At 54.4% G+C, this 15,296-nt stretch overlaps 1 protein-coding gene across 1 annotated transcript; it reads left to right on the forward strand.

Annotated features, from left to right (window-relative positions):
* Positions 1-13,644: 13,644 nt before the first annotated feature.
* On the forward strand, positions 13,645-14,208 carry DUSP18 (dual specificity phosphatase 18). Its single transcript, XM_059827890.1, is given in 5 exon segments — positions 13,645-13,939; positions 13,942-13,989; positions 13,992-14,079; positions 14,081-14,116; positions 14,118-14,208. Coding segments are annotated over 5 exon segments (558 nt in total).
* The last annotated feature ends 1,088 nt before the right edge of the window (positions 14,209-15,296 follow it).

Raw genomic sequence — 15,296 nt, forward strand, 5'->3', positions numbered from 1 at the left:
GGCTTCAGTTAAACACTTCTGAGTTGAGTGTTTTGAGGTCTAGAAAGGACAAGACATCTCCTACACGGGTGAGACTCAGCCAGAGAACATCTCTGCTGCTGCTGTCACATATTCTTCTTTCTCAGATTTCATCTCTAAAAGGAAGATGTGGTGAGAGCATTAAAGAAACAATGTAATTTGGGAAAGCGTGGGAGTTTCAGATCACACTGGAGTTCTCCACGGGTCTGGGCACAGGGTCAGGACATGGGATCGTGCATCAGAACTGGTGTCTATCCCAGAGAGGCTATCGAACACCCACGGGAAGGGAGGAGAGTAACGGACTCCTGGATTTGAAGGGTGGCGGGGAGAAAAGCTCCCAACTCCTTCCAAGTAGCAGCTGAGGTGGAAGGCACTGATGGCAGCTCTGCAATCCTTAAAGGTGTGCGGAGAGGAGCTTTCCGGTCCCTGGGGCCACCTGGGAGGGAAGGGCAGGGTTCTGGGTATGAAACGCGCACCTCCATCCCTCTGGACCTGCCACTGTCAGAGGGATGAGGTGGGAGAGAGGATCTTGGTGCGCCGAGGGGCTGCGCTGGCAGGGACAAGGGCAAGAGGAGGGGGCAGGGAGGGGGCACAGGGCAGCTGTGTGCGGGAGGCTGACAGGGAGTGAAGGGTCTGGCGGCAGCGGGGTGCCAGGGGAACCCAGGGGTCCCCCGTTTGTGGGAGAGTCAGAGGTCGGGGGGGGGATTCCCGGCGGGACCCCCCCGCGTGAGGGTCAGGAGGCCGCGGGGGCCCGGGGCAGGAGGATCTGGGGGACCGTCTGAGAAGAGGCCCGGGGGCTGGGGGGGAGAGCGGCCTACGGGGGATCCCGGGGGCTCGGGACCCGGGGGCTCGGGGGTGTCTCAGGGGTCGGTCCCGGGCTGCCTCCTGTCCCTGCAGCGCGTTCGATCCCGGGCCCGGCCCCGCTCGCCACCGCCCCCCGGCCCACCCGGCCGCCGCCAGAGTCCTCCGGTTGCTAGGCAACCCAAGCGGAGGGGCGGGGCCTCTCCCGACAGCCTATGGCGATCGGCGCCTGTCCCGCCCCGTGCGGCGCCCACACCTCAGCGTCGCCGTTGGTTTGATGGGCAGCTCCGCCGTCCAATGAGCGAGCAGCAGCGGGGGGGAAGGGCTGGGTCGCCATCTTGTCAGCGGAGGCCGCGGCCCCGGAGAGGAGCGCGGGGGGGAACGGGGAGCGGGGAGGAAGGAGTCCGCGTCTGTGGAGAGGGAAGGCTCCTGCTCTGTTTTTCTAACAGCTATATTGTAGGGAAGAGGTATCCCGAGCGGTGTCTGCTCACAGCAGCGTTCTCTCCGTGCCCCCTGGCAATGCGTTCCTGAGAGTAAGCCAGAAAATGAAGTTTATACGCCCCAAGATCAAGTCTCTCAGGCCCTGGTCGTAAAAGAGCAAAAATGAAGTAGGTAGGGGAAGTGCGTCAGTGCCCAGGAGCCCTGAGGGGGCTGGCTGTGCCACAGAGCATGGGGAAGGGCCCGCCAAGTGCCCGCCAGACAGACAGAGGTGTCGGGAGGACGAGGGAGTCGGCGGCAGAGCCACCCACGGCACCCACCATCTGTGAGGCACCCACCGGCTGTGACACAGAGCCTTTGCCGTGGGGCCCTGGTGAGGGGAGCTCACAGGAGGGTGGGCATGCTGTGCTGAAATACCCTCTGAAATCACAGCACATTCACGTGCCTCAGGCAGGCTGGGGTTACGGAAATTTAGACAATGTTGCAATATTAAATCACGCAGAATATAGAGTCTGATGGGGATTTGAAACGTCAGAACACCAGCAACCAAGAAATTACCCTAACTGTACTCTTAAAGAAGATTTATTTTACAAGACTCTGCATTCAGGGCCATAAAAATGCTAATAAACTCCAGCTGATTAAAATGCTGATGCCACACATGCCCAATTACTTGGTTACCCATGAATTAGCGAAGAACACGTTGGCCTTTGGAAGCTGAGCGCCAGCCCTGCCCTCGCCCTGCTGCGTGGTCAGCAAGAAGGATGCATTTGGGGGGAGGAGGGCTTCCATTTCCAGGAGGAAAATTGGCAAAATGCTGAACGCCAGCCCAGGCTCCTGGTGATGCCAGCTCTGGCCTCGGGGGCAGGAGCGAGCATGAAGCAGTGGCACGGTGGCTGTGGGTGGCTGTGGCACCCATGGGCAGCCTTGTCCCGGGCCTCAGCCGGCCCAGCACTGTGCAGTCTTTCCCTGCGTGAGCAGTCCCCTTTATTTCTGTGCGTAGCATGTCCAAGCCCATGAATAAATCTCCAGCACTGGGGACTGTGCCCACTGTTCCAGCATGTCACCAGTTATTAATTATTTCCCTACACAAAGCAAACTAGGGTCTGGTGATGGGAGCTGCAGTGAGACTGCCAGGGCCGGACTTTTAAGGCCTGGCACCAGTGAGGATGGATGAGAGGACACCCATGGAGGGGCCAGGCTGGCCCAGGTCTGTTGCCTCCCTGTACAGAGCAGGACCACGGGTCTGGCAGAGATGCAGGAGGAGGGCAGAGCTGCGGGGAGGAAGGTGGGAGCAGGCCTGTGTCAGCTCTGGGGTGTTGAGCTGGACGTATCCGGCTCATTACCTGACTGGAGAAGCAGTGCCTTGCACATGGGCCACCTCCTGCCCTCAGCGACCCATCCAAAGAACCGATTCGAAGGCAACGCCAGGATTCAGTGTGATGGTAAGTCTGGGTTTGGGTCAAAATGCTGCGGTCACCGGCACAAAGCCTAAGCTGGGACATACCCAGCCTGCTGTGGGTAGAAGGGGTGGCTCTAACTGCAAGTCTGGGACAGACTGTCCCTCAGCCTCCAGTGAAAGCACAGAACTGTGTAGAAACACCTTCTCATGCTCTAATTTGGCAGATGGGATCTTGTGATCACGCTGGATCCAGAGCCAGCAGATCCGTGATTTCCTGGCTGCAGATAGATCAGGAGACGCTGGATGCACACAGTGGGGCCATAAGATTACAAAGGCAATGTGCCCTCAGTTGGACATTTCCCTCGCGGCAGTCATCACAGCACAGAGAAACATCCCTTGGGAGGTGGAGAGCTGCTCCTTTTCCTGACAGGGACTTCAGGGGTGAACCCTGACCCCCGTGAAAGGCTGCCACTTGCCCTGCAGACATTTTGGCAATTAAATCCATCTTGAAAAGAATTTCTGTCCGAAAGCTCGGGAGTGTCTTGATTGCTTCATTTGAAATGGGCCACTGCTCTCCAAGAAGTGCGGACTTGGGCTTCATTACGGCCGTGACCTGGAGATGGGATCAACTGCCTAGTGATTGTCACCAGAGTGCCCTGTACCCCTGTGCTCACGGTTTGCCTGAAGGGATAGGAGCATCTTTGGGATGTACAGGGAGAGAAAATGGAAAGGGTGGAGCAGTGGGTCGCATCCTACCCAAGACCCATGGAGCACTGCAGCTCCCTCCTGGATTTGGGTAATTAGAGACATCCCTGTCTTGCAGGCGGAGATGGGGGTGATGACACGTGCCCAGAGCAGCCTGACTCGTCCTGCAGCTTCATGCACCGCTCCAGGCCAGCAACAGCTCTTCTGCCAGGAAGGAAACCAGGTCGATTTGGGAGCTGGATGAAATGTCACCAAACCTGCGTCAATCCCGCCTCATCCAGGATGTAGAAAAACCTCAGATCCATCCTGAAACAATTCGCTGCATCCAAACCCACCAGCCTGCATCATTGCCCTGAGCCGGAGGTGCCCAAGAATCCAAACTATGTGGGCAGGGGAGTGGTGCGGGGTACGTCCAGGCAGGGAAGGGATAGCCGAGAGACCCTGGGTGCAGGTACAGCCCAGGCACGCTGTCCCCCACTGTTTGAGTCCGGCTGTGCTCAGACACAAAGGCCTTGTTACTGAACATCAAAGACCTCCCTGGCCCCATCTGGGCTTTCACCCCGCATCAGAACTCTCCAGACGCTGAACCCCTCACTGTTGTGGCCAAGGGAAGCAAAGGTCAGCGCGTGGGAGCAGGCAGGCCCAGACGATCAGCTTGGAAGGCCATGATCCACCCCAACTTGAGTTTGCCCAAATCATTTCCCTGTTCCTGCTGCCACCCACCCATGTGTGGGACGAGGGAAGGGACAGCAGGAAGGGGGATGGATTGTGCCAGTTAAAACTGATTGTGAAATGGTGGCAAAAGAGCAGAAACACACAATGATGCCTTGCTGCAGGCTACGGTACCCCAGCCTGGTGTCACTGGAGGGACAGTGCCTTCCTGCCACCATCCTTGCCCTGGTTGCAGCCAAAGCGCAGCTACAGGGTGAGCAGAAACTGATTTGCCGATGCAATGGAAAGCATCTTCTCCTGCTCCTCTTCTCACCAGGAGCTCTGAAGCCACGAACCCCCGTGGTGCCCTCAGCACTGGGCTCTGCGGCTGAGCTGGAGCAGGCTGTGTCTGGAGGCACATGAGCACCTTGCAGGCTGCTACCACCCTGGCACACAGCTCAGCATGAGGAGCTGGGTCCTCAGGAGATCCTCATGGGAGCCAGTTGTGCTGGGTGCTGTGCTGCGCCAAGCCTTGCATCATGCTCTGCTGGGAACGTGGAGCTCTGGCACCACACCAAGCCCCGCGGCAACCTGCAGTGCTGACTGATCCCTGACCACGGCCCGGCTGCAGCTCCGGCTTGTGTTCACTTGTTCCCATGTCTTCCGTCAGTGGGATGACATGTTCCTCATCCGTATTGTGAGCAGGTGGGAAGGAGTCTGCACTTCCCCTGGCCGCAGAGCCTGCCTGCTTATTTTCTGGCAGAGGGAGAGGGAACATACATCACTGTTGCTACATGCAGGATCAGCTATGACCTGCATCCCCTGGTTCCCTCGCCAGCTAACTTAGGGTTGAATGTAGGTTAGCTAAAATATGACAGGGATTCCCAAGCACCACTTTGGGGATAATAGTTCCTGTTTCTGTGGCGGCCCCAGGCAGACGGGCCCGCAGTGGTCCTTGGTTGCGCACAGGACGTGAGACTCGTCACACCGAGGGGCACTGCTGGGATGAAGTGGTAGAGCTGCTTGTCCAGGCACGGCAGCACAGCAAAACTGGCTGAGCTGGAGAGGAGATCTATCCACCCTCCGAGAGGAATTTCAACAGAAAGCAAATTGTCAGGAGTGGTGATTTCATAGCCATAGAACGAGGGAGGACTGCTGGAGGGCAATGGGCACAGCAGGAGCAGGCAGGGAGGTATCGCTGGCCCTGTGGCTGCATGCTTTGCCGACTGCTCTCCAGAGCCAGGCTGGGAGGAGCTGATCCTGCCAGCCCGCAGTCAGCAAAGATCACGGACGTGTATCCTGGGGTTTGCTGACTGCCCCGCACCTTCACAGAATCACAGAATCGCTACGGTTGGAAAAGACCTGTAAGATCATCAGGTCCAACCACCAACCCAACCCCCCCATGCCCACTAAACCATGTCCCGCAGTGCCACGTCCACACGTTCCTTGAACACCTCCAGTGATGGTGACTCCACCACCTCCCTGGGCAGCCTCTGCCAGTGCTTCACCGCTCTCTCAGGAAAGAAATTTTTCCTAATATCCAGCCTGAACCTCCCCTGGCGCAACTTGACCTCACCATACACGAGGCGGTTTGTTCCACAAGGGATCCCGGTGCTTTCCAGCCTTTCCGCCCTACCTATCACAGGGTTCTCCTTCAGGAGGGGTGCTTGTCTGCCTGAACATCTCCAGCACTGCCCGCTCCCACAGCATCTGCTCCAGGGCCATCTCCTGCTGACTCTGCCTCTCCACCTCTCTCCAGGAGAAGACAGGACACCCAGCCCTGTCCCCTGCCTGGGGGGAGATGCTGGGGAACAGGCCATGTGCTGCTACGTGCAGAACGAGAAACTTTCACCCTTTTCCCTCCTCCATGGCTTCAGGCAGGAAGATAACTCTGGTGCAGGAATCATCCCAAAGGAGTAGCAGTATCTGTTGCTGCTTGGAACCCATGCAGACAGCAGGCAGCAACTAACATTTTGCTTCTTGGGCTATGTTTCCTACCAGCCTCTTGCAGCTGTGGAGGGTAATAATGATGCAGCATACACATAAAACAAGCCCAGTGAAGCTGTGGTGCTGGTCTCAGGAGAGGCGCACAGGAGCTGCTGTTTCTTTTCAACTGCACATTCATCTCAGCGTTTTACAAAGCTTGTTCCAGCTCAGTGCAGGCTCCTGTGATTTAGCATTCAGTGGACATACACTGTTAATATTGTAATTGCGGTTCAAGCTTGAGCACGTGGGCAGGCAAGGGAGCTGCCTGCTAAGCCAAACGCAGGCAGTGCTGCCCTGTGATGAGGCTGAACCAAACCGCTCCCGCCTGTCCGTCACACTGTCTGTACTAGGTCTTGCCTGTGTGGGGCTACGGTCAAGTCACCTGCCTGTTCTAACACTGCCCCAGCGCATCTGTGAGCCCTCTGTACAGTGTGCCAAACCCGGGATGTACCAGCTCCTTCTCTCCTTGGAGCCTCTTGGGTGAGGAAAGGGCCCAGGCCTGTGCCCAGATCCGCTCTGCTTGCTTCTACACGCCGAGATCAGAGCTGCAGGGAGGGGAAACATGGGTTATATGTCAGTGCTGGTGCCCTGGGCTGCATCGATAATTCATCCAGTCCTGCCCTCCGGCTCTGGCTTCAGCTGCTCCCCTGGGGAAGGTGTAGGCAGCCAGTACTATCCCCCTCTCCTCCAAGCATTGCCTGTTTCAGATGATGAGTGTTGCACTGATACAGCTCCACGTTCCTTCCAGGTTTGGAAGAAAACACAGAGCTCACCAGTCTGTGCCAAGGTGCACCGTCCCCTCTCTCTTGAAGCGGTCTGTCAACCACTGGACGGCAACAGGTACCCCTCGGGGCTCCCCACGGTGGAGCGCTGGAGCTGGGGAGTCTTTCCTGATCGAACCACCATTTCCTTCACCTCCGCTCTACCTGCACAGAGAAACCAGTGAGTTCCTGCAGTAAGGAGTGTGCTGAAGAGACAAGTGTAGCGGGGTTATTGTAAGCTCTGAGCCAACTGAATTTTAAAAGGGGGAAGACAGGAGAGGGCTGGAGGTGCTGAGCTGGCTGTGCAAAGCAAGAAGCCTGAGAGCACCAGGCTGGGAGCTGGATGGCAGAAGCACGGGTGAAGAGGGACACTGGCTCAGCCAGCAGCACCCTCTGCAGTCAACTGTGTGCAGAGATAAGACCAGCTCTTTGAGAGGAAAATCTCCCTGGAGGTGACGGAGGTGATGGGGGCACTGAGATCAGAGTGTGTGATTTTGATTGGCATCTGCCTGCTGAGCCTGCAGCAAGTCGCAACCTCAGGTGCCCCGGGCGAATGTCAGCTGCTTCCTTGCTCTGCCAAGCGTGAACTACTCGTGTGGGCCTGGTCCTCCCAAGGGCTCGATCAGCACCGGCACCCAGCCCCTGCAGAGCCAGGTCCAGGAACCCGCTAACGCCCACAGCCCACCATGGCAAACGGTACGGCTCCAACAGCTCCACTGGTTTCAAGGCCACGGGGCTGAGAAGGTAAGTGAGGCGACGGCAAACGGGGCCAGGCATCGCCTGGTGCCCATCAGATCAGGGCTGGCTGCTGCATGCAAGGGCTGACTCCTGCCACGGGGACGGTGGGATCAAGGACAACGCTGAGTTGGTGGACTGGAGAAACGATGACTAGTGACTGGCTTCTCCCAGCACAGGGAGGACGGGGAGGTGCTCAGAGGCGCTGAGCTCTGGCGCTGTAACCTCCGCACAGAGGAGCAGTGTTAGACAGAGCCCCGCAGCCCCTCTGCTTCCACCGCAAGAGGGGAGGGACATCCTCCGCTCCCCGCAGGGTGCTACTGCATGCCAGGCACCGCTTGGGGACCCCCCCGCCGCGCAGGGTGGGTGCCATTTGGGGGATGGATGGATGCAGCTGTTACCGTAGCAACTGCTCCTGGGCTGGCTGCACAGCAGAGCAGAGCTGAAACCACACGTCCCGCCGATGTCAGAGAGGAGATTGACAGAGGGGGGACAAAGCCGAGGACTCTGAAATCAGAAAATGGGGAGGCAATGAATGAGCAATCATTCACTGCGTCTCGTAACACAAGAAATGGCCTCAGGTTGCACGAGGGGAGGTTCAGGCTGGATATCAGGAAGAATTCATTTACTGGGAGAGCGGTGAAGCACTGGCAGAGGCTGCCCAGGGGGGTGGTGGAGTCACCATCAGTGGAGGTGTTCAAGGAGCGTGTGGACGTGGCACTGCGGGACACGGTTTATCGGGCATGGGGGGGTTGGGTTGGTGGTTGGACTTGATGATCTTACAGGTCTTTTCCAACCGTAGTGATTCTGTGATTCTGTGAACTGGGGGCGCACGGTGAATTTGCCCGGATAGTAGGATTACAATGAACTAAAGTGACTGTTCTTTCACATTTCATTATTAAACGCTGAGACTCGCTGTCCTGGGATGCTGCGGAGGCCAGACACGTACAGGAGAGTCCAAAGGCCATGGAGGGCAGGTCTGCTGCAGCCCAGACTGCTGAGAGCTGGAATGTGCTGCAGGAGCCTGGGTGTGCTTTTGGCCGGATGGCACATTTCACAGCTGAGAGAGCTAAGAGCTCCAGGCAGTATTCAAACAATAGCTGAAGTATTGTGTGGTAACATGTGAATGACTGGACCAAATCCAGAAGCTCTCAGTTGGCTTTAAACCTATCCTTTTCTCACAGCATCTTCCCGCAAGGAACACCCCAGGGGTGGCCAGCGCAGGTCACCCCTGGGTAACAACCTCCAGGTTCCCCCTCTAAAAATGTACTGCATTATTTGCTTGTTGGCGTTTCCTTGCTTTTCACCTCAACGCATCTCTTCTTGGGGTTCAGTGCTACTCAAGTCAACTGATGTGGGTAGACACCAGTCTGTCGCTGCTGCCAGCATGACCAAAGGTATTTACTCTCTGTCCTGTCCAGCAACTGTCATGGTGAACAACAGATCCACATTTTCCTGGACAAGCACAGCAGGCAAAAGCCGCAGATGCAGGGCTGCTAGGCAGTTAACTCTGCTGGCAATTTCTTTTTCCAACTGGATGTCATCAGTAAGGTCTAGTGCAGGATCCATGGTGGAGGCAGGCTGTCCATGAGTGAGGCCAAGAAGGAAGGATCTGTCCGTGGAGAGGACAGCATGTAGGGCATACACACAGGTGTAAGAAGGAAATACAACAAGAAGATGCCTTAAATAGTCAGGAAAAACAAGACTTTATACATCTGTGGTTTGAAGCTAACTCAGGTGCCAAACACTGATTTTCTACTCAGTGTCTCTAGAGCCTTTCAGCACCGGGATCACGTCTATGAAGCACCCTCTGGAGACAGTTTGAGAGGATGCCTTCAGCTAGCTGCAAGCCCTCGTAAGGCAAGGCTGTAGCAGGTAGCCTATTATTGCCGAGATGTCCCAAAGATGGAAAGCACTGCCCCTAAAGTCAGGCTTGTCAGACACCTTCCGATCTAAGATTTTTAGTTATTATCATGTGTAACATTGCCAGGTGTCTGAGTCTGGCTGAATTATTAGAAAAGCTCTAGGGAAGAAGAAACAAAAAGATTTCACTGTTTTCAAGAGCCAGAGGTTAGAGAAAAGTTTGTTGTTTCTTCAAAAAAATAATCTTACTGTGAAGCAGTGTTTCATCATCAAGGACTGATGCCTCCAGATTTTTGAGCACCGGAGTGTAACTTGCCAGGTGTGCTGTCCTGATGTCTGAGGTATGCCTTTTGCATTAGTCATGAAAATTCTCTTCAGAAATCCCAGCTGAGGGGAACAGTTGAAGGTACTGAGCATTTTTTAGTCCGGTGAAGAAAAAACTGAGTGAGGACATGACAGCAATCTTCCAACATCCGATCGTTCCCTCAAGGCCAATGCGAAACATAACAAATTATAAGCTTCATTTCAAGCAAAAAAGGTTTATGTTATGAAAACCCCAACATTGCAATGCTGGCTGAAAAACCAGGCCACCTCAAGCAACTGTAGCATCTGCTTTACTGTGAGTTTTTAAAAAACAAGTTAGACAAACATTTTTCAAGGATAGTCAAAATATACTTAATGCTACAGCACCGCAGAAGCCAGAGTGGATGATGCCTCTCCAGCTCTGCACTCCCGCGATAAGCTGTATCCCATCCTGCTGGGGGAACTCAATGGTTACTCTGAATGTCTCTGGTTTGGGAAAAGGGAAGAAGAAAGTTGATCAGTTCTACTTGTCTACTACGACCTTCTCCATCTGCTGCTGACACCCACTTCTTCAGTGCCTCGAGGCACTCTCCTGCAATAGTCCATTCCTTGGGTTTTTTCTCCTAAGCTTCTTAAGTCACCAATCCTTCTTCTTTTTCCCCAACAATAGGTTCATTTACCCTCCCTGAACCTCTGATAACATTTCTGGAAATCCAGCTAGCCATGAAACATGTTGTTTGGATCCTCTCTAAAGGCACAAGCCAACTCTATCCCTTTCATATCACTTTTCTATTCCCTCAAAGAAAACCAGTCCTTTGAAGAGGTGTTCTACTCCTGTGGCTGCCACACTGTTCCCTGAATTGTCCCCCGCCCATGGTCCTCTAACCACAGCAGCCCCATCGATTTCAAAGGTAAATGGGCAGCAACACAAGAGAGAGCAAGGGATCGTGCTGGTTTATTGCTGTAACAGGACCAAGCATTAGCTTCCTAAAAGGACAAACTGAAAATTCGAGTAGGTTGGCAGGACATGGGCGGGAGCCCAGGGACGGCGTACAGGACGAGCTCTCTAGACGTGTCTCTTGGCTGCTTCTCCGTCAGTAGCAGCTGTGTGTTCCAAGGGCATCGCTTCACTGGCAGACAAACCCTCGGCGGAAGGGATGAACGACTTCCCACTTCTGCAGCTGAACACTTCTAGTGATTTTTCAGACCTTTCAGATGCCTTCATCCACCATGCCTTCTTTCTCTCCTGTTCTTTCAAAAACTGCTGCTGTAAATGTTTGTGGAAACGTTCCGTCTTCTTTTTGGCCTCTTCAAGGTGTTTCACCATTACAAAAGCAGATGTAAGACCTTATATCCGCTATCACAGAATCACAGAATCACTAAGGTTGGAAAAGACCTGTAAGATCATCAAGTCCAACCTTAAAAAAAAAAAAAAAAAAAAACCCACACCACAATCCTAACCACGAAATTAAGAATTCCAAAGTGATGCCTGTCTTTGGGAGGAGAGACATCCTGACAAATCCCTCACTATGGTCAAGGTGACCTCCAAGCAAAGAAGCTCCAGAATTCATAAGTATCACTCTAAACATTGGTCTGACAAAAATTACTCAAATCATCCTGCCTCCTTGACTACGATTCATTTTACACTACTGTAAGAAGCAGGTCTGGAGGACAGTAGTCACATTCTCTTGCATTCTTGCATCTCAGACCCAATCCATCACACCGATAACAAAAAGCCCACATTATAAACCCAACCAATGACAATGTGGTCATCTGGTTTGAGTGGGCTCTTGACAGGAATTTACCGGGTAAGCTAATGAGCTTTGTGTAGCAGAAGCTTCCATGCTTGCAGTCTTTCCAGCCGTAAGGGGTTTGCACTCCCCTGAGTCTCTTGATTGTGAACAGAAACCTGTCCATGTGCGTTGCACAAACCCAGCGCACACCCGTGCTGCGGGACCAAACCAGGCGTCACAACACAGCTCGGGTCTTAGTTGTAGGCTAGAGCTCACAGCGGCTGGAGCTCACAGCAGCTGCACTGCCCCGAGGTCTTAAAACTCGCGCATCACAAATGTTTGCAGGTCAAGAGGATCTCCTCAGCACACAGCTACCTAGAGGAAACCATCAGTCCCCTGAGTTAAGGGATTAGGGAATGGCAAACCAAGAAAAAGATGCCTCAGGTCTTCCTCATGAGGCTGTCATCCCCATGAAAGCAGAAAGAAACCTTCAGTCAGGACCTGTTAGCATCACTAGTTCATGTCTCAAGTACATATTTTAGTGAGAGATGCTGGCAATTGAAACCCTCAGACATGAATTTCTCTGTTAGACTTTCTTTTTTAAGCAAACCGCACCTGAGATGTGAAGCCAGGTAAGCTTTTTCCCTGTTCTCACTAATAACTGCTACTGGCCTGCACACTTTATTGCCTAAGCAGGCTCGCTCACACGCACAGACAGACCCTGGGCAGGACCCGACAGTTCTGCCAGAAACAGTCAAGGCAAGAGGGTGGACTTCGCAGCCCCATGTTATAACACTTCGATTTAAACTGAAAAACTGCTGAAATCACGACGCATGGGTTTTCTGACCAGAGTCAGGTGAGGGGAGAGGATTCAGGTGGTGCTGGCTGGGTACTAAAGACAAAAAGCTTGGCTGCACGGGATAAGAGAGGAGAGCTGAAGGGAACTACTGAGTGCGTGAAGGTCCGGGTATGTCTAATGCCACCCTAAATTCTAATTCTGAACTTATAGACTCAACCCTGCATCCCACGTATTCCTGTAGGAGAAATATCTCACCCGCTATTGCTAATGAACCTGTTAATGCTGGACTCAAAGTGAGAGGCACTAAAGCAGGGATCGGGCTGCCGGAATGTTGCAAAAGCTTTGCCTGGTCCCCAGTGCTGGGAGGTCGCACATCAGTCCTTCACCCATTTCTTATAATTTACCCTTAATCTCCCTAGATACCATAGGAACGACATCTAAGTCCAAGTTAAGTCCGTGGCCGGTGATGCCTGTAGCTTATCATTCCGAAACACAGTTGACTTGCAGATAGGATATGGCAACTGTGTCCTGAGGCCGGGATGGAGGTGCAACCATTCACGTCGAAGGTGGCCCAAGAACCGATGGCTGCCTCCCCCCCGACCATTTGATTCCCACTCCCCTGGAGAGAGCCCTGGCACCCACATCCTGATCCAGCGGGCTGAAGACCTAAGGGCTGAAGCCTTCAATGATGGTTTAAGGACTCTGAGGAACTGAGACGTGAGTGTTTGCACAAGATGTTCCTCCAACCTCGCATCACCTGCGGGTCTCGCTGCCAACTGCTTCAGAGGGAGGGCGAATCTCCCTCCGCTTTTCCAAGACACATCCACCGGCAGCCAAATGCAGAACGAACCCTCCCCTTGTGCCGGAGGGGACCGTGAACCCCATCCCAGGGGGCAGTGCCGGCAGGGCCTGGAGGCGTGAGGGGGACTGGAGGCCATCACCTTCTTCCCCAGGAGCAGCAGGGCATGGCGGCTGGCACGGCTGCCGGAGCTGGGCGGGGGGCTGTCGGGCAAATGGCTGTCCATGTCAAGGTCCAAGTCTGCAGAGCTGCTGTGAGCAAGAGGGGGCTTTGTGCCATAGGGTGCAGGGGGTTGCTGAGCCATACCCCACTGACGTGTTCCCACAGCCCCAGAGATGTGAGGGGTCCCACAGCCCCAGAACAGTGTGAGGGGTCCCCCAGCCCCAGGACGGTGTGAGGGTCCCCCAGCCCTGCACCAGAGCCCACCGTGCTGCCGGCTCTGGGGCGGTGGGAAGAAGGTGAGGCGAGGCCACGTGCCACCCCGCCGCTCCCCACCATTGTGCGCGCGGTGGTGGTTGCCGTGGGGAGCCCGGCCCGGCCCCACCGCCACTCCCCGACCCCCCAGGGCTCCCAGGCTTTGGGGCTGACAGGCCAGGACATGGCGAGGGATGGGGTGGGGCATATTCCTACATGTATTTCTCAGCACAGCTGGCATGCCCCGATGGCGGCAGCTCTGGGAGCCCTCCCAGCCCTGCCCTGGCACCCCAACAACGAACCTCAGCGACATTGCGGATCACCTCCAACCTCTCTACCTCAGTGACATGGCAGCCGCCAACAGCTTCCCCTTGCTCTTCACCCACCGCATCAGCAAGGTCATCAACGTCTCCCTGGAGGTGGTGAACACCCTCTGTCCCCACACTGAGTACCTGCACATCCCCATGATGGATGCCCCCACCACCCGCATCTCCAGCTGCTTCGGCTCCACGGCAGCTAATATCCACAGCGTGGGGACACGCGGGGTTGGATGCTGCTGCACTGCGCTGCCAGGGTGAGCAGGTCCCCACCATCTACTTGGTCTATCTCCTGAAGCACCGCTCCATGTCCCTGGCGGGCACCCACGCCTGGGTCGAGTCCTGCCGTCCCATTGTACTTCTGGCAGCAGCTCATCCACTACGAGTACAAACTGTGGCGTCAACAGACTCCGAATGATCAGCTCTCCGTCGGGGATGATACCCGATGTTTATGAAAATGAAGTAAGAGTAATGCTGCTGCTCTGAGTACAAACGAGCTATTGTGACCTCTTGGCAGGAAACCAAAGGAAAGCCAACGGCATTTCTTCCAGATCCATGCCGGAGCGCTGAAAATAAACTCTTCTCGTCTAAGGGGGTTGGAGCATGAAGTCTCTGCCGCTGAAAGTAAAGGAGATTTGCAACACAACCAGCGAGTAGTAGGGTTTACTACATATAAAATCAACACAGTTTAAGCTATGCAGTTAATTTTCACATGTCATTTGTATCAGGGTCCTGACAGTAACCCTGAAACCATCTTGTGTTTAGAGAGTGTTATTTTATTCCAGCACAAACTGTGCTTCTGATACAGGACAGAAACTAGCTGTGAGTCAGGATATTTGGAATGTTACCAACGTTTGTTTTTCCGAACTGGGATATGACTTTGGGTTTTGAGACAGTAACCCTAAGTCCAGTCATCTGCTGCATTCCAGAGAGGGCAGGAACAGCGCAGACTCCAGCATCCCCAGTTGGGAGAAACCCAAGGATGTCCTGCTTTCCACTATCTGACCCTTTCTCTTCCCCCACCTGATTGCCCCAACCCTTTTTCAGACGGTGTCTTGGCCTCCATGGAGATCCATGGTTATTTGGGTGAGCTGTGAGCTGCTCATAAAGAATAATGTTTACTCCTCGTGGGTTGGGAAGTCAAGATGGGAGCAATAAGAGGAAGCCTGCTGTCAGTTTGAATCATTGCGGCGAGGTCATCATGTTGTTATGAACTAGAAGCCTGATCCAGGCAAACTTTGTCATCACTCAGCAGCAAACTATGTATTAATTCTGGTTTATCACAGCATGAATTTTTCAGCTGCTCTGTCTTGAGCGGCAATAACAGACCTATTTCAGGTGGGAGTAGGGGGCCCCGGGCTGGCATGTGTGTTTGTGAGGGGTCCCACAGCCCCTGGGCCAGCTTGAGGGGGTCCCACAGCCCCAATTGGTGTGAGGGGCTGTAACGAGGTGGGTGTCGGTCTCTTTTCCCAAGTAACAAGTGATAGGATGAGACGAAACAGCCTCAAGTTGTGCCAGGGGAGGTTTAGATTGGGTATTAGGAATAATCTCTTCACCAAAAGGGTTGTCAAGCA

The sequence above is a fragment of the Gavia stellata genome, chromosome 21 (assembly GCF_030936135.1).
Source record: "Gavia stellata isolate bGavSte3 chromosome 21, bGavSte3.hap2, whole genome shotgun sequence".
Lineage (NCBI taxonomy): Eukaryota > Metazoa > Chordata > Aves > Gaviiformes > Gaviidae > Gavia > Gavia stellata.